The sequence below is a fragment of the Nerophis ophidion genome, linkage group LG19 (genome assembly GCF_033978795.1).
Source record: "Nerophis ophidion isolate RoL-2023_Sa linkage group LG19, RoL_Noph_v1.0, whole genome shotgun sequence".
NCBI classification, from domain to species: domain Eukaryota; kingdom Metazoa; phylum Chordata; class Actinopteri; order Syngnathiformes; family Syngnathidae; genus Nerophis; species Nerophis ophidion.
The window spans coordinates 9346157-9361471 of record NC_084629.1 but is presented as its reverse complement, the minus strand read 5'-3'; the positions used below and the strand labels follow the sequence as shown (position 1 = coordinate 9361471).

General features: G+C 39.5%; 1 protein-coding gene across 2 annotated transcripts in view; it reads right to left on the bottom strand.

Annotated features, from left to right (window-relative positions):
• The window catches only part of LOC133537935 (uncharacterized), a 28398-nt gene that overhangs the window by 12181 nt on the left and 902 nt on the right, over positions 1–15315 (bottom strand). For both annotated transcript variants that reach the window (XM_061879115.1, XM_061879114.1), the window contains exon 2: positions 7544–7834. In XM_061879115.1, the coding sequence (XP_061735099.1) occupies positions 7544–7834 (291 nt within the window). The remainder of the gene's footprint in view (positions 1–7543; positions 7835–15315) is intronic.

Genomic DNA, 15315 nt, shown 5'->3' with positions numbered 1-15315 from the left:
ACAGTGGATGTTAGGTGTAGATCCACCAATGGCGTTTGTTTACATTTTGATGGCGGTGAGCGACAGTGTGTAGTGAAGCATGTTTCTTGTAAGAAACGTACTTTATTTGTTACCATGGAGGCGAGGATTAGTGATTTAGCTACAACACTGCAGACTGCGGATGGACTTTCGCCGCTAACTAGCCAGCCATGTCTTAAAGCACCTCTTCCTGAGGGCGTTCCAGTGTTACAACTTCACCTATATTTTTAGTTTTTAAGCCAAAATGTGTCCGTTCTCCCTTTTTCTGTCTGAACACTGTCTGCTCGCAAGTACTCCCTGATGGTGCGCTGCCGAATATGCTCGTCTGCTCGTAAACCAGCAATGGCATGAGATGACGACGGGGTCTGGGGGACCGGTACTTTTTAGAGGTGGTATAGTACCATATATGATTCCTTAGTATCGTGGTACTATATTAATACCAGTATACCGTGCAACCCTAATCCCAGCAAATGCCCTGAAAAGCGTCAATATTCCCTACTACAACACTGATTGTAGGAGATGGCATAATGAGCAATATACACTTCTTTAACACCATTACTCTCAGCCTGATTGACCAGCCTTCCCTCTTTGATAACTTAGTTCATGTTGGATCTAGTGTTGAGGCAAAACAGGTTTTCAAAGTCCTCTTCAGTTTGCTGGAATATGTTAACGTTTTACATAATGATTACTGTATTACAAAATGGAAATGAATCATTCATGCAAGCCATGGCCGTTGGAATTTTGCACCTACTCTGTTATATTTATAAAACTACTGTACTGTAGTTGTTTGTATTACTATTGTATTGTTTTTTAAGCAATCTAAAAGGGTTTGTTTTTTCTTTAAAGGAATGATGACAGTGCTGTTTTGGAAGGGCAAATCACAGGACAAAATCAATTTCCATTCATTCCAATGGGCGGGGATGCTTTAAGAAACGAGAATTCTGAGTTATAAGCGTGGTCGTGGAACGCAATGTTGTCGTAGGTTGAGGTACCACTGTGTTTAATCCTACCCCTCCTGCATGTCTAAGCAGTTACCGTTAATCTAGTGCAGATACAGAGTGGGCCAACATTTAAAACGGAACCTTTTTAATAGGGATCCAAACAAGTTTTGCATTGAATATTGAACAAGTAAGGCTTATATAACTTTATAGTGACATGCAAAGTCGAGTTTCAAATTATCCATCCATCCATCCATCCATTTTCTACCGCTTGTCCCTTCTGGGGTCGCTGGAGCGTATCTCAGCTGCATTCAGGCAGAAGGCAGAGTACACCATGGACAAGTCACGACCTCATCAAAGGACAACACAGACTCACATTCACACACTAGGGCCAATTTAGTGTTGCCAATCAACCTATCAATAATAATTTAAAAATATCATTGGCATATCTAATAAAATGTAAATAAAAATTGGGGGGCGGGCCGGGTTTGGTGGTAGCAGGGGTGCATATTGTAGCGTCCGGAAGAGTTAGAGCTGCAAGGGGGTTCTGGGTATTACGTGTGTTACGGTGCGGATGTTTTCCCGAAATGTGTTTGTCATTCTTGTTTGGTGTGGCTTCACAGTGTGACGCATATTTGTAACAGTGTTAAAGTCGTTTATACGGCCACCCTCAGTGTGACCTGTATGGCTGTTGACTAAGTATGCCTTGCATTCATTCGTGTGTGTTAAAGCCGCAGATATTATGTGACTGGGCCGGCACGTTGTTTCTATGGCGGAAAAGCGGACGTGACAACAGGTTGTAGAGAACGCTAAAGGCAGTGCCTTCGAGGCACGCCCCCAATATTGTTGTCCGAGTGGAAATCGGGAGAAATTCCGAAGAATTGTTGAGATTTACGGGAGGGACAGTGAAATTCGGGAGGGTTGGCAAATGCGTTGTTACAGCGGCACCAGCTCTAATCTTAATTTGATATTACCTCAAGTGCCAAATGAAATTACACGGCGGGCCAAATTTGGCCCACGGGCCAGAGTTTGACACCCATTATCTAGTGTAAAAAGTATGTATAATGAATGCATAATGCATCGGGAAGGGGTATATGGCCGAAAATGTACAAACGTTTGTATATCGCAATATTTTTTGCAACTTCCACTAGTAACAATATACATCACAATATATTATTTGATATATAAATGTTATATCTCTTTCAAAACGGGTTACAAAAGCTCCCAATTTGGCTCTGATTTATGCAGCAACATATTGTGTCATTTCCAGTCGTATTATATTCTCAAAATTATTGTTAATTTACTGTCAATATCTGGTTACTTTCTATTGTAACATGGTTCTATCTACACTTATGTGAAAATATAATAAACCCCTATTCTTCTTTTTTTGGGGATACTTTACATTAGATTGGTTTGACACTACACATTTCGGGCCGTATTGGTCGATACTAGGGGTTCGTTTACGTTGTGCAATTCAGAATCGATTCTCATTTTCAAAAATCGATTTTTTTTATTTCTTATTGTATTTTTATTTTTTTTAAATCAATCCAACAAACCACTACACAGCAATACCATAACAATGCAATCCAATTCCAAAACCAAACCTGACCCAGCAACACTCTGAAGTGCAAAAAACAGAGCAATTGAGAGGAGACACAAACACGACACAGAACAAACCAAAAGTAATGAAACAAAAATTAATATCATCAACAACAGTATCAATATTAATTATAATTTCAGCATAGCAGTGATGAAAAATCCCTCACTGACATTTTCATTAGACATTTATAAAAATAATAAAAAAGAACAATAGTGTCACAGTGGCTTGACAACATAAGCTTGACAACACACTGTGTCCAATGTTTTCACAAAGATAGAATAAGTCATATTTTTGGTTAAAACAAATTTACATTATTGCAATCAGTTGATAAAACATTGTCCTTTACAATTATAAAAGCTTTTTTTTTTTTTAAATCTACTACTCTGCTAGCATGTCAGTAGACTGGGGTAGATCCTGCTGAAATCCTATGTATTGAATGAATACAGAATCGTTTTGAATCGGAAAAATATCGTTTTTGAATCGAATCGAATCGAAAAAATCAATATATTATCAAATCGTGACCCCAAAAATCGATATTGAATCGAATCCTGGGACACCCAAAGATTCACAGCCCTAGTCGATACCAATGCTGATATTGATAGTTCCAATTTTCAAGCTCATTGAGTGATTCCATTTTCAATCAGAATTATAATACAAAAACACAAGATGGGGGAGTAATATTAGCAATATTTACATCATTGCCTACTATTGGCTCTGATTTAAGTCATTTGGTGTGTGTCCAGGGACTTCCATCCATTTTCTACCGCTTATTCCCTTTGGGGTCGCGGGGGGCGCTGGTGCCTATCTCAGCTACAATCGGGCGGGAGGCGGTGTACACCCTGGACAAGTCGCCACCTCATTGCAGTGCCCAGGGACATATTTTTTAAAATTTGTAAACAACAAAAACATGAGATTTTTTGATAATAGAAAAAATATCGTATTGGCTAAATAATATTGTGCCTGGTCCGTTCACTTTTGTTTACATTCAAGACCTCTGCTCCTTCTCCTATATTATCCTGCAGTTTATGTGTATCGTAACATGTTTAACTAGTCCTCATCCACCAGAGATTATACTGAAACTAATGAAAAGTAATTTCTTTGCCGCCATGGAGGAAAGGGTTGCTGATTTAGAAGTGGCTTTGAACTGTGGAGGAACATTAGCCACTAGCTAGAATGCTTAGTGCATGGGTGTCAAACTCTGGCCCGCCGTGTGATTTTATTTGGCCCTTGAGGCAATATCAATTTAACATTAGAGCTGGCCCGCCGATATCATACAGCGACGGTGCCGCTGTAACACCGCATTCACCGCTAATACTCATACTTGCCAACCCTCCCAATTTTCCCGGGAGACTCCCAAAGTTCAGTGCCCCTCCCGAAAATCAACCATTCTCTCGAATTTCTACCAAATTCCACCCGGACAACAATATTGGGGGCGTGTCTTTAAGGAACTCCCTTTAGCGTTTCCTACAACCTGTCATCACGTCTGCTTTTCCTCCGTACAAACAGCGTGCCGAACCCAGTCACATCAATATTTGCAGCTTTTACACACACACAAGTGAATGCAAAGCCTACTTGGTCAACAGCCATACAGGTCACACTGAGGGTGGCCGTATAAAAACAACTTTAACACTGTTACAAATATGCGCCACACTGTGCACCCACACCAAACAAGAATGACAAACACATTTCAGGAGAACAAATTGTATTTAATATACCAATGATGATTTTTTGTTTGTTTTTGGAAAGTTGATTTTGCACTATTAAGTTATGTGTTATAGCAAATTAGTGTAGCAAACTGAGCAGTAATGAACTTTTTATCCATGCACATTCTCTTGCTACTTCAAGGCTTCAGTGTTTGATTCATTCATTATTATTATTTTATTTTCAAATTTATTATTAGCCAATGGAAATAAAATAGATGTTTACCTCAGAACGCTGCAAATAGAAAAGAGGCATTCCATTTTTATTAAAATTGTATTTGATATGCCACTATTTTTTTATCATTATTATTTGAAACTGGATTTTGCATGTCACTATAAAGTTATATAAGCCTTGCTTGCTCAATATTCAATGCAAAACTCATTTGCGCCCCTATTAAAGGTTAATTTGTTTAACTTTGGCCCGCGGCTTTGTTCCGTTTTAAATTGTGGCCCACTCTGTATTTGAGTTTGATAACCCTGACTTAGTGCATTTGTTCGCTTGTTGCTTTAAAATTGCGGGACATCGACATTCATTATCACGACATAATGATACATATGTATGCCCTGGCCCTGCGATGAGGTGGCGACTTGTCCAGGGTGTACCCCGCTTTCCGCCCGATTGTAGCTGAGATAGGCGCCAGCGCCCCCCGTGACCCCAAAAGGGAATAAGCGGTAGAAAAATGGATGGATGTATGCCCTGTTTATCACAAACCTGAATGTGGAGGAAGCAACGTTAGTAAGGTGGGTATTTGAATATTTGAATTTCTTTCAAGGATGATCTATTAGGAGTCACATTTTATAGTGTTTTTGAACAAATTTAAATATGTGTCAAAGTTCCCACTATAATGTGTATAGGAAATGACAAAATCTAGCTTGTTTTCGCCGATGTAGCAATTACACACATTAAGGCTATGTCTACACTAAGCCGGAAAACCCCTAAACAAATAATTATTTAGTCTAAGCCCTGTTTCAGCCACTAAACTATCGTTTAAGGTCCCCCTCCTCGGACAATTTTTTTACACGGGTAATTGCGCCGTCTATTTCTGGAATCTCCGGCTCTTAGCTTTGTATGGACTCATTGATCGTTTACAAACAGAGTTCGGAGAGAAAGTGACGCCAGAAAGACCACGCCCCACACAGGAAGTGACATCAGTAAGAACGCGCCACAGCCAGTTTGATTATAAAGTGGTTTTGTAACTCTGAGCTAACCACTGGAAATATAGCGGCGAGTCATCCAGACATGCCCGTGTTTCTCCTTCCGCTGGTGGAAATCACACATGAATACCTTAAGGCAGGGGTGTCCAAACTTTTTCTACTGAGGGCCGCACACTGAAAAATCAAAGCACGCCGGGGGCCATTTTGATATTTTTTCATTTTCAAAACCAATACAAATACTTTTTTATTTTTGGGGCTCCCTCAAGTTAAATCCTAGGGACCCAGAAGGGTTTCACTCTTAAAAAAGGGCCAAAATAAGTTATTTAATTGTTTTGATAAAACCCTTGAATCTCTAATTCTACTTCATTATTTTTTATCACATTTTACGAGCAATTTGTCGAAACCCTATTTTTGGGTCAAAAATACAAAATATACAATATTTTTTCCCAAAAAGGTTTTCAAAGTGCAATATTTGATGTGAAGTAATTGGATCCCTAAATTGGTCAATAATTCATTGCAAAATTGATTTAAATGTATTGATATTATTATTATTTTTTTTAATCAAAGACATTTGTTATTAAATACCACTAAAATTCTTGGGGATCCAAAAGTGCCCCACCCATGGTCATACTTTTTAATTTTAATTTTTTTCATTCAACACTTAAATCTCTATAGCACCCTCAGATATATATATATATATATATATATATATATATATATATATATATATATATATATATATATATATATATATATAATGTATGTATGTATGCGTGTGAAAAATCACAAGACTACTTCATCTCTACAGAATTGTTTATGAGGGGTTCCCTCAATCATCAGGAGAAGGGAACCCCTCATGAAACAGTTCTGTAGAGATGAAGTAGTCTTGTGATTTTTCCCACACCTACATATTGCGCTCTACCACGGTATCGAGCACTATTCTCTGGATAATCCAATCAAAACATATATATATATATATATATATATATATATATATATATATATACTATACATACAATATATATAGACTGTAAATATTTTAATATATGTATTATAACAATCAATAGTATAATTAGTATTAGTATATAATATGTATTTTTTTAAATAATTTTCATATTTTTCAAGGTTTTATGTTTGTTGTATTCATGTCCTTTTTTTTCTTAAATCAATCAATAATTTATAGCAACATTGATTTTGATTCATTATTATTTTTTGAGAAATTATGAAAAAAAAAATCGGGTTATTAGAGTATTAGAGTCAACAATGCAACTTTTTCTTGTAGCATTTCACCTGATTGCTCTTTTATTCCACTTTTTAATGTTTAAAAAAAAAAGTTTTAGTATTTTTAGAATGATGTGTTGTGGGCCAGTAAAACATTAGCTGCGGGCTGCAAATGGCCCCCGGGCCACACTTTGGACACCCCTGCCTTAAGAGAAAGTAATTGCAGCTATTTGGGATACAACACTTCTCAGACGGCAAGAGAACTTTCTAATGTCCAGGTCAGCTGTGATTCTACTTACCGAAAAACTTTTGTCTATTTGTCGGAGGAGAGACAACGTGGTTGTGATTAAAAAAAAAAGGTAGCGTGTGCTTTGTATTACCTGGCTGTCGAGGGAAAACTACGGAAAACTCCGAATGCTTTTGGACTGGCAAAGCAGTTATTGTGCGCCATGTATGTCGTGGACTCAACGTCTAAGTGCAGAGTATATAAAATCACCAAAAAGGAATAGACAATAAAGGTGAAGGTAAAAGAGTGAGGACTGTCCTGACCAGATATCTAAAACCCTAGATAAATGTTGTAAAATGTTCTTTACCACAATGTTTACTTACACATGTCCGTTAAAGATTTCATTAATTTATGATGGCTCGGGTGTGATTCACTACGATAGGTCCCTACAGCACACTGGATTCCAGTTAATTGAAATACCACAACACTGGATAATTTTAAATTTTGCACACAAAGCAACACTGGAGGTGACTATGAGGTGCTAATTTTCCGCACATGCGTACTAAGTAGAAGGGGAGGGGTTCTCAAACGACCAGTGTGTGTGTGAACAAGGATAACGTTAGGTGGGATTTACCCTGGATGATGTTTAGTGTAGAAGGGGCTTAAGAGAGAAAAGTAACGTTACCTATAAGTTCCCATGTATACTGTGAGCGATGCACCTCCTTGTATACTTTCACTTCCAGTTCATAGTTCCCACTGTCTTCATACAAGGTCTCTTGGATGGTAAGTTCTGCAGAGGCCCAGTCCAGGGTGAGTCTGTTCTCGTACGGAGGGAACACAAACTCCTCCATGCCATCGAAAAATACCACCTTCTTGCCATTGTGTTTCCAGAGAATGTCATCGGGTTGTCCAAATATAGAGGGCACCAAGTTTATCTCCTGACCCTTAAGGGCGTATTTCACAACCTGTGCAGAAACTGTTAAAGAGTGGCGAATAATTAAATGTGCAGAAAAGAAACTCAAGTGCAAATACAAAGAACATATGTTTTTTTTTTTTATTGCATTTCGATTCGTAAAATAAAAGTCCGCTTACAATAGAGCCAATTGGAGCCATGATGCACGTAAAACCTAATTAAATACCCATCCAAAAAGCGCCACGATACTCCATTTACATTTTGTGACCTGAATATTAACCAAGTATTAGTTATTTTGTTATTAGAAACGCTAACGTTAAGGACCTACATTTAGCAGTAACTTCCTTATGCTGCCATGTCAACATCATGAGCTGGGAAGCTGCTTTCTCGCCTTAGAGCTTGTGAGAGTTAATTCTAAATTATAAATCATGTCTCTCACCTTGATAATTTAAACAATGGATGTCCGCTAATTTTTTGCAATTTACGCCCAAAAAAAAGGAAATGCTGATTATCGGTCCTGCTAGACACCGACCTCTATTTAATAATACAACTGTAACATTTGACAACCAAATAATTAAACAAGGTGACTCAGTAAAAAATCTGGGTATTATCTTTGACCAAACTCTCCTTTGAGTCACACATTAAAAGCGTTACTAAAATGGCCTTCTTTCATCTCCGTAATATCGCTAAAATTCGCTCTATTTTGGCCACTAACGACGCTGAGATCATTATCCATGCGTTTGTTACGACTAGTCTCGATTACTGTAACGTATCATTTTTAGGTCTCCCCATGTCTAGCATTAAACGATTACAGTTGGTACAAAATGCAGCTGCTAGACTTTTGACAAGAACAAGAAAGTTTGATCATATTATGCCTATACTGGCTCACCTGCACCGGCTTCCTGTGCACTTAGAATGTTTACTTCTTACGTGTAAAATACTACACGGTCTAGCTCCATCCTATCTTGCCGATTTGCATTGTACCATATGTCCCGGCAAGAAATCTGCGTTCAAAGGACTCCGGCTTATTAGTGATTCCTAAAGCCCAAAAAAAGTGTGCGGGCTATAGAGCGTTTTCCGTTCGGGCTCCAGTACTCTGGAATGCCTTCCCGGTAACAGTTCGAGATGCTACCTCAGTAGAAGCATTCAAGTCTCACCTTAAAACTAATTTGTATACTCTAGCCTTTAAATTGACCTCTTTTTTAGACTAGTTGATCTGCCGCTTCTTTTCTTTTTCTCCTCTGTCCCCCCCTCCCTTGTGGAGGGGGTCCGGTCTGATGACCATGGATGAAGTACTGGCTGTCCAGAGTGGGGACCCAGGATGGACCGCTCGCCTGTGTATTGGTTGGGGACATATCTACGATGCTGATCCGACTCCGATTGGGATGGTTTCCTGTGGACGGGACTCTCGCTGCTGTCTTGGATCCGCTTTGAACTGAACTCTCGCGGCTGTTTTGGAGCCACTATGGATTGAACTTTCACAGTATCATGTTAGACCCGCTCGACATTCATTGCTTTCGGTCCCCTAGAGGGGGGGGGTTGCCCACATATGAGGTCCTCTCCAAGGTTCTCATTGTCATCATTGTCACTGGGTGTGAGTTCTCCTTGCCCTTATGTTGGTTCTTCCGAGGATGTCGTAGTCGTAGTGGATTGTACAGTCATTTTGAGACATTTGTGATTTAGGGCTATATAAATAAACATTGATTGATTGATTAATAATAGGATGTCATCATGAACTGAGAAGTTGGTACACATTGACAGTCAACTTAGACCTGTAGATGGCGAAAAATAAGATTTTTTTTTTTCCACCCCCTTGTTTCTTGGCAAGGATTATAAGTCAGTGTATCTAAACGGGAATACCGTATTTCCTTGAATTGCCGCCGGGGCGCTAATTCATTTAAAACCTCTTCTCACTCCTGCGCTTATTCAAAGCATGCGGTAAAAGTAAGCAGGTGCTAATAATTTTAAAGCCCTCTTTTCACCCCTGCGCTTACCAATGGCATGCAGTAAAAAATTGAGTGAGATAAAAAAGAAAATAATAAAAAATTATTCCCCGTCTGCGGCCCGGTAGTTGGGGACCACTGTTCAACAGCATGTCATCGCGCCCACTTTTACATCATGCTGTCTGCGTACCAGCAGGACGCATGCATTTCGCTGCTCCTTATACGAGATTGCAATGCATTCTTGGTCAACAGCCATACTTTTACACTGATGGTTGTGATGTAGGCAGCTTTAACACTCTTGTTGGTGTGCGCCACACTCTGTGAACCCACACCAAGCACATTTCTGGAGAGCATTGGCTCTGTGGCACATTATAAACGCAGCATAGGGATTACCCATAACGCCGTGCATCCGTGACTCTTGGCTATATTATACACGCGCCCCCAAACCCGCCCACCTCAACTGACGCACGGGGGGGTTGTTGCTAGTGCGTGTATAATATAGCCAAGAGTCATGGATACATTGCATTCTGGGTAATGTTGCGTTTATAAGAGCCAATGTTCTCCAGAAATGTGTTTGGTGTGGGTTCACAGAGTGTGGCGCATATTATTAAGAGTGTTAATGTTGTTTTATAACACAACCATTAGTGTGATCTGTATGGCTGTGGAACAAGGCCCCTGGTTTACACACAGTAACAGCAAAAAAAAACCACCTCTGCCATTTTGAAAATTACGCCATGGGAAGCATCACTTTTGATGTCACAAATTTGACCCGGCGTTTAAAGTAGGCATGCGCTCATTAATTTGGGGAGCTAATTTTACCCGGCAGTAATTCAAGGCAGGCGCATATTCAAGGAAATACGGTATATTAACAGCCTAACAGTTTGCACCCCAGTGTAGGTTGACATAGAACAGTAAGATGTTTTATTATGTTTGTTAGGGTCTCAAAGTTTGCAATGAGCAGTAATCAGTTATGTTGTTGAAGGAAAAGCCAAAGTTGTGATGCGGTTTTTAAACTTATGCGCCGCTTAAAATGAGCAAAAAAAATAAATACTACATGTTATTATGAATATGCCTGTTACTACTTTACACATATACTTACAGTGTGTACATAAAACGTTGATGGAAGTGTTTGGATGTCTATTTAAGTTCTTTCTAGGCAGTATAGACCGACTTCCTTTGACTCGGAGCATTTATTTAGGAGTTAGAATGCCCCCCAAAAAATTGCATATTAAACATTTTTTATGTGTGCTTGTCTTACATAAGGATTGTCAATGATCTGCAAAATTCCCCCAAAAGTGCAATTCCTTTTTAAGTATATTCTGTGTAAGAAGAAGTGACTAATATTATGCATCCTCATTTAAAAAAGTATCTATTTCGGTTTTACCTTTGATTTTACAAGGTACACCAGAAGGTATTCAACAGTCGTTGTCAAAAGTTTACACAAACAAAATGCCACGGCTGTCTTGAGTTTCCAATAATTCCTACAAATCTTATTTTTTTGTGATAGTGATTGGAGCACATACTTGTTGGTCACCATAAACATTCATGAAGTTTGGTTATTTTATGAATTTATTATGGGTCTACTGAAAATGTGACCAAATCTGCTGGGTCAAAAGTATACATACAGCAACATACATGATCCCTTTTAGTGATGTAAAAAAGTTACAATCAAATCCAATTAGCTTCATGGCATGGCCTTTTAACTTCATGTGAGTTATTATGATTGACGACACCTGTTGACGTCTCTGAGCCCATTTAAATAGGGCTCATATGATGCAGTCATTAGACTCGGTTACAAATGCGACAATGAGAAAGTAAAAAAAAAACTCAGCACACATCTGAAAATTTGAATCATTGACTTGAACATGTCAGGAAAGTCACTTGGAGCCATTTCCATGCAGCCTATGGTCCCAAGAGCAACTACGCAGTCAATTGTTTGTAAGTGTAAAGTGCATGGCACAGTTTTGTCACTGCCACGATAAGGAAGAAAATGCAAGCTAACACCTGCTGCTGAGAGAAAATTGGTCAGGATGATCAAGAGTCAACCGGGAACCACCAAACAGCAGGTCTGCAATGAATTGGAAGCTGCTGGAACACAGGTGTCAGTGTCCACAGTCAAGCGTGTTTTACATCGCCATGGACTGAAAGCTAACAAGAAGTAAGGCCTTAAGTAATTGCAATAAATAAGCCTTTGCTCCAGAATCGACACCTTAAGGCCCGTCTAAAGTTTGCTGCTGATCACATGGACAAAGATAAGACATATTGGAAGAATGTTCTGTGGTCAGATTATACAAAAATTTAGCAATTTGGCTACAATACCCAGCAATATGTTTGGAAGAGGAAAGGTGAGACCTTTAATCCCAGGAACACTATGCCTACCGTCAAGCATGGTGGTGGTAGTATTATGCTCTGGGCCTATTTTGCTGCCAATGGAACTGGTGGTTTACAGAGAGTAAATGAGACAATGAAAAATGAGAATTACCTCCAAATTCCTCAGGACAACCTAAAATCATCAGCCGGAGGTTGGGTCTTGGGCACAGTTGGGTGTTCCAACAGGACAATGTCCCCAAACACACGTCAAAAGTGGTAAAGGAATGGCTAAATCAGGCTAGAATGAAGGTTTTAGATTGGTCTTCCCAAAGTTCTGACTTAAACGTGTGGACTATGCAGAAGAAACAAGTAGATGTCAGAAAACCAACACATTTAGCTGAACTGCACCAATTTTGTCAAGAGGAGTGGTCAAAAATTCAACCAGAAGCTTGTGGATAGCTACCAAAAGCACCTTATTGCAGTGAAACTTGCCAAGGGACATGCAACCAAATATTAACATTGCTGTATGTATGCTTTTGACCCAGCAGATTTGATCACATTTTCAGTAGACCCATAATAAATTCATAAAAGAACCCAACTTCATGAATGTTTTTTTTGTGACCAACAAGTATGCGCTCCAATCACTCTGTCACAAAAAAATAAGAGTTGTACAAATTATTGGAAACTCATGACAGCCATGACATGATGTTCTTTACATGTGTGTGTAAACTTCTAACCACGACTGTATGTGTGCAAGTTTTCAGTCTTTTCATTACTGGATATGCAATCGACTAACCACTATCTATACCAGGGGTGGGGAGCCTTTTTGGCTGAGAGAGCCATGAAAGCCAAATATTTTAAAATGGATTTCTGTGAGAGCCATTTAATATTTTTAACACCGGAAACAACTGTCAAGTTCAAACACTGATGACATCTATTAAACAGACGAGAAGCAAGGAATTAAACAGAGACATGATTCAATTTAGCTCAATGAGGAGAAACCCGCAGACCCTTGTACAGTTTCGTCTCACGCTCTTACAAGAGAATTTTACGCCTCCTCTTTTATTTGTACTTTCCCTGATCACAACAACTAAATGCATGCATTTTTAGGTAAGACCAACATTTTTGGAGTATAATAAGTCTCTTATTCTTTTTAATAATTGTGTTATTCTGAAGCTAACTAACAAAAAAAAAAAATACTTTTGACCATTAATGCGACTTCTTGAACAGGTGCGATAGAAACGGATTGATCGATTCAAATGCATAAGAATGTTTTATATTTTGAACTTTATATTTAACACTGTGATTACCAGCGGAATTATTAATTACTTAAGCAACGTCAGCTAAAATTTATCAGAGAGCCAGATGCAGTCATCAAAAGAGCCACATCTGGCTCGAGAGCCATAGGTTCCCTACCCCTGGTCTATACTATAATTATTCGAACTTATTTCTTGCCCTATTAGAATTAATAACATATTAGCCAGAGGCATACTTGCCAACCCTCCCGGATTTTTCGGGAGACTCCCGAAATTCAGCGCCTCTCCCGAAAAACTCCCGGTACAAATTTTCTCCCGAAAATCTCCCGAAATTCAGGCAAAGCTGGAAAGCCACGCCCCTTCCAGCTCCATGCGGACCTGAGTGACGTGTCGACAGCCTGTTTTCACCTCCGCTTTCCCACAATATAAACAGAGAGCCTGCCCAATGACGTGATAACTGTAGAATGATCGAGGGCGAGTTCTTGGTTTCTTATGTGGGTTTATTGTTAGGCAGTTTCATTAACGTCCTCCCAGCGCATAACACACAACAACAGCAGTCACGTTTTCGTCTACCGTAAAAAGCAATGTTGTGGCACTCTTAAACAGGACAATACTGCCATCTACTGTGCATGCATATATGACAGTAACATCCACGGCAGGGGTCACCAACCTTTTTGAAACAAAGAGCTACTTCTTGGGTACTGATTAATGCGAAGGGCTACCAGTTTGATACACACTTAAATAAATTGCCAGAAAGAGCCAAATTGCTCAATTTACCTTTAACTCTATGTTATTATTAATAATTAATGAGATTTATCTTTGTGTAAACTGATCATCTTAATGATTTCTCACAATAAATATGTATTTTTAATGTCATGTTTTAAAGGCCTACTGAAACCCACTACTACCGACCACACAGTCTCCATCCATCCATCCATTTTCTACCGCTTATTCCCTTGTGGGGTCGCGGGGGGCGCTGGCGCCTATCTCAGCTACAATCGGGCAGAAGGCAGGGTACACCCCGGACAAGTCGCCACCTCATCGCAGGGCCAACACAGCCACGCAGTCTAATAGTTTATATATCAATGATGAAATATTAACATTGCAACACATGCCAATACGGTCTTTTTAGTTTACTAAATTGCAATTTTATAATTCGCGCGACGTATTCTGTTGAAAACGTCGGTATGATGACGCGTGCGCGTGAGGTATCGGATTGTAGCGGACATTTATTTCCAGCCCAACCCCAGCTGTAAGTAGTCTGCTTTAATCGCATAATTACACAATATTCTGGACATCTGTGTTGCTGAATCTTTCGCAATTTGTTCAATTAATAATGGAGATGTCAAAGAAGAAATATGTAGGTGAGAAGCGGTGTATTGCAGCTGCCTTTAGCAACACAAACACAGCCGGGGTTTCCTTGTTTACATTCCCGAAGGTGAAGCTTTACTATGGAACAGAGCGGTCAAGCGAACATGGTTACCGACCACATGTCAACCAGCAGGTTTCGGTGAGAAAACTGTGGTAATAAGTCGGCTCTTACCGTAGACATGAGCGGAGCTTGAGTCGTTCCTCGTGTAAAAAGAGGCAGCTGCGACTCTCTTGCCTCCTCCGCGGCTTCCCTCAGAGAAACTGGTGGTCACCACACCTCTCCGACTTTCAGGTATGACAGTATAATCTCACTACAACACTAGTAACACAATAAGCAGATAAGGGATTTTCCAGAAGTATCCTAGTAAATGTGTATAATAACATCTGAATCGCTCCCACTGCCCTGTCTTTTTTTTTTCTAGTCTTTCACTCTCACTATCCTCATCCACGAATGTGAAGTGAATTATATTTATATAGCACTTTTCTCTAGTGACTCAAAGCGCTTTACATAGTGAAACCCAATATCTAAATTACATTTAAACCAGTGTGGGTGGCACTGAGAGCAGGTGGGTAAAGTGTCTTGCCCAAGGACACAACGGCAGTGACTAGGATGGCGGAAGCGGGAATTGAACCTGCAACCTTCAAGTTGCTGGCACGGCCGCTC